General features: G+C 36.6%; 1 protein-coding gene across 1 annotated transcript in view; it reads left to right on the top strand.

The window, feature by feature from the left end:
• Positions 1-1,340, top strand: part of LOC143291192 (dolichyl-diphosphooligosaccharide--protein glycosyltransferase subunit 2-like) — a 48,905-nt gene extending 47,565 nt beyond the window's left edge. Inside the window, exon 20 of the mRNA XM_076600921.1 lies at positions 341-1,340. Coding sequence (XP_076457036.1) covers positions 341-353 — 13 coding nt within the window. The 3' untranslated portion in view covers positions 354-1,340. The remainder of the gene's footprint in view (positions 1-340) is intronic.
• The last annotated feature ends 878 nt before the right edge of the window (positions 1,341-2,218 follow it).

The raw sequence follows: 2,218 nt of genomic DNA on the forward strand, positions 1-2,218 counted from the left end.
TCAAGAGAGGGATTCTTTATGGTTGGGTGGTTGGTTATATTGTAAATTTATGGTTTGAGATATCAAAGGCAGTGTATTTTATTTGTAGAAATAAAATTGTCAACTCCGGTGTCAAAAGTAATCAGAATTTTATTTGATCATGAAATTGATGACCAATCATGTCATTTTCAGAAATTTATTTGACAGTGAAATTGCAGACTTACGGTGATTTTTTTTTCCTTTTTTTTTCTTCTTCTTCTTCTTCTCTTTTTTTTTTTTTTTTTTTTTAACCTATGATAGTACAGTTAAAACACTCCGTTGTTATGTTCATGATTAATCCGTGTTTGTGTTTCTCTTTCAGAAAATCTGCATAGCTTTTCCCAGTGTTGTCCTAGTTGCCAGAGAGACGTGTTCTGATTCTGCTGAGTTCTGCCTTGTGTGTCTGTGTGAGAGAGAGAGAGAGAGAAGGGGGGCTGAGGGTTCATGTCAATATTTCTCAAGATTTGATTATGTGTATTATTTTTGCTTGTTTAAAAATATATATATATATAATTTAATCCTCTAATGCAGGAAATTATGTTTGTTGCTTGTTGTCATGTTTGTAGAATAATATCAGTTTAGTTAAAAATGACAGTTTATACCGTTTGTAAAACAGTGATAAATTTGCAGTGGCATGATGCATGTTTTTTGAAAGACTGTAATATGGCCGAGTATACTATTCATGTTTTGTTTCAAGAGAGAAATAGAATTTTGTGCAATGTAGATTGAGTGATTATTCTGTAAACCGTGATATGTGTTGGAGCAAACCAGTGACAGCATTGACACTGGTTGTACCCACGTTATCCAATACATTAGAAGAAAGAGAAAAAATAATAAACAGTTAGGCATGTCTTTTTTGTTCACCTGTGACATGGGTAAACTTACATTGCGTTCCAACATGAGTTGCTGTCTGTTCCGTCATGGTTGCATCTTTATGTGAAATATTTATTTTGTTGTTGTTGATGTGGGTTTGTTTGGTTTTTTTTTTAGTTCATTGTGATATTTTGTGATGAGATGTGGCTGTGTGTTTCATTTCTGTATAGGTTTGCAGAACCATTTCACGGGGTGTGTGTGCATCAGGTCAATGTGTGTTGATATGCGGGTGGTATGATGTTGAACCATCAGCTCAAGCATGTTTTCTCTTGGCACTTTTTTTTCTTTAAAGTTGATTACAGAAAGTTCTATGTTTTTTTTGTCTTTTTTTCATTGAAAATTAAGACTGTTTATTTATGTCTTTTTTTTCTTTTTTTTTCTTTTTTTTTCCATTCTGTCCATGAATATGTAGTATGTCTTGTTTTTAATTAAAGATGTTTGAAATCGAAGCTGCATTTTAATGTCAAAATGTGAAAAGATTGTATTGTGTTGTTGTTGGCGTTTCGTTTCTTTGTTTGGGGAGAGGGGGGGGGGGGGGATCTTCTGTTTTTTCTGAAAGATTGAAGGGTGTATTGGGTTTGGTTTTTTCCTGCTTTACTGGTGTATTTCTCTTCCTGAGTAATGTTCCTCCTTTCCCAGTCTGTCCTCAGCATTATAGTGCATTACTTACCTCCCTTCTCTTCCTGTTGTGGAAGAAAACAAGCACCACCACCATTAACAATCCATCCATCACTTTACCTCCTGCTCTGTTTCTGGTCGTCTTATCGCTGCCATGCCACTTCAGAAGTTTGATTGGTCACATACTTCACTTTTTAAATTGGAGTTGATTAGATTGATTGGTTATTTCACTTTTTAATGAGTTGATTAGTTACTCATTCGTTTTCAAAGTATGAATTTTCGTGTGTGTCATGAGTTGCTCATCAAAGGCTTTCCTCCATCATGGAGGAAGGTAGCTGGATGGTTAAGACACTTATCTGTCAATACAGCGACCATGAGGGTCTGGGTTCGATCCTGGTCTCGCCCTTTCTCCAAAGTTGGACTTTGATCAAACTGAGCATCTAGTCAACTGGATGAGATGAAGAACTTGCAGGCTGGCACGCACTTGGTGCACCAAGACAGAACTCATAGCAATGTGTTGTCTTCTGGAAAAATTCTGCAGAAGAAACCCACTTTGAAAGGTGCACAAAATAGGTAGATATATGCGCATACACTCAGGGCCTCTCTAGCGCATTGGGTTTCACTGCTGGTCAGGGATCTGTCTAACAGATATAGTGTAGATATAGGTTTGTCAGAACGCAGTGACGCCCCCCTTGAGAAACAAACTCTG

Source organism: Babylonia areolata, chromosome 16, assembly GCF_041734735.1.
Source record: "Babylonia areolata isolate BAREFJ2019XMU chromosome 16, ASM4173473v1, whole genome shotgun sequence".
Classification (NCBI taxonomy): Eukaryota; Metazoa; Mollusca; class Gastropoda; order Neogastropoda; family Buccinidae; genus Babylonia; species Babylonia areolata.